The sequence below is a fragment of the Aplysia californica genome, unplaced genomic scaffold (assembly GCF_000002075.1).
Source record: "Aplysia californica isolate F4 #8 unplaced genomic scaffold, AplCal3.0 scaffold00356, whole genome shotgun sequence".
Lineage (NCBI taxonomy): Eukaryota > Metazoa > Mollusca > Gastropoda > Aplysiida > Aplysiidae > Aplysia > Aplysia californica.
Window position 1 is genome coordinate 337964 of NW_004797626.1, and position 1907 is coordinate 339870.

Here is a 1907-nt window from a genome sequence, read left to right on the forward strand (position 1 = left end):
TGGGTGGGGGTTGTGTGTGTGGAGGGGGAGAGGGGGAGAGTGTGCATGGTGTGGGTTGGGGTTGTGGGTGTGTGGAGAGGGGGTTTGGATGGGGTTGGTAGGTAAGAGTTTTACGGCACTTGCAACACAATAAGGTCATATAAGTTCCGAAGATTAGAAGTGTAACAAGAGAGTAACAAACATCAAAAAGAAGAAGGATCGAGGGATAAGGACGATAGATGTTTGATAGGAAAGAAGGAGCAAACCACACCAGAGCACCCGCCAACCACCAACGCATATATTACATGTATGTGTAGCTCATGTGTATATTATGCGTGCGGAAGAGAGGATAATAATGTGGGACAATTGTGCGTTGAATAACCCCTGCTACACAGTAACCAGTAACCAAACTCAAGTCTTCTGCGTTTGATGGAGAGACGCTTACCACATTATGAAGGCCAGAACTCTGTGCTCTAAAAGTAGACTCATACATGATAAGCTTACACACTTATATGTTATATCGCATCTTATCTTGTTTTACTGTGTGCAGCATAGGCCTTCACCATTAACAGGCATCAATGCTATTCCTTACCTTTGGACAGAACACTTGGACTCTGCCTTGAACAGACCTTCAAATACAAGTATTAATTCTGGTGTAGACCGTACAATACTAGCTTTGGGCTACATGTACTATACAAACTTTTACACACAATGTACATGTACTGTAGAAACCTTTGTGTAAATGAGACACCGGCCCAAACTCAAACAATGAGGATATTCTATCTCTCTTGCCCTTTTTAACTCCCAGTGGAGCATAGGCGATCAATAACATTTCTCCAGCGAAGCCTGTCCTGTGCATCCTTTTCTGGCTGTTTCCTAAAATTCCCCGCCTTTTCCATTTTCGCTGTACCGCTCGCCTCCACGTCATCTTTGGTCTTCCTTTCTTACGTTTTCCTTGTGGATTCCACGTCAAAGCCTGTCTGATGATGCTTGTCGGGGGTCTCCTCCGGGTGTGTCCAATCCATTTCCAAATGAGGATACAATTGCATTCATACAGCATACGGTATGGCACCGCTCTACAACATGCTCTATGCGCTTGACAGCTACTATTACCCCCAGAAGACCCTAGAAAACGACCCAAGCACATTCTTGGCTTCTTAGTACGCATACAGAGTAACCTGTGGATTGCACCCGCTAAAACACTAAGCAATTTGTCAACAAGATCACTCGCTACCTTAGAATAACAAAGTTCTATCTAGACTAACTTTTCTGGCCGTTTTGAGTTACAAAGACCATGAGGTCAGAAACACAATGTTCTGTGCGCTCTATGAAAATCGTAAGATTACACGGAATCGTTATCAAGATATTCAAAGAATTGCATTCGAAAAAGCTTGGAATGATGTGAAACTCAAATTTTGTGATGTTAAATTCCTAAAAACTAGGTACTGAGCTGATAGAACTTTGTAATTCTAAAGTAGCAAACTGTCAAACACTCAAGCAATGGCGGCACACCTCTTCCTGCTTGTACCGATCCAGCAAGAGTTTCCGGTGACGCAACACGGGGGAGGAAACTCCATTCAGAAATTGTCTTTCCTTTGGGGTGCCCGACTTGTTCGCAAACAGCAGTGGCTCGGAGAAATGACGCCTGGAGGTAGAACTACTGGTGGGCAGTCTATCTCGGCGTCCGGGTTGTGACGTGGCACGGCCCAGTGGGCGGCCTGGCATGACAACAGGGACATACGGAGGCGGGTTGTTGCCAGACGTGGTGCGGGACAGCTTCTCTGACGAGGCCATTGCCTTCTCAATGCGAGACACGTTCTTCATTGTGTCTTTGATGAACTGGCGATTTTCCTGAAAGAATTAAGGGTATGGAAATAATAATGATAATGGCACCATGCAGACAATTTGGAGGAAAAAAAGATGGGGGG

The 1907-nt window shown here is 45.1% G+C and overlaps 1 protein-coding gene across 1 annotated transcript in view; it reads right to left on the reverse strand.

Moving 5' to 3' along the window:
* Positions 1 to 1491: 1491 nt before the first annotated feature.
* Positions 1492 to 1907, reverse strand: part of LOC101859952 — a gene marked incomplete at its 3' end in the record, with an annotated part of 1748 nt that continues 1332 nt past the window's right edge. Inside the window, 1 exon segment of the mRNA XM_005103057.2 lies at positions 1492 to 1830. Within this exon segment, the coding sequence (XP_005103114.2) occupies positions 1492 to 1830 (339 nt within the window).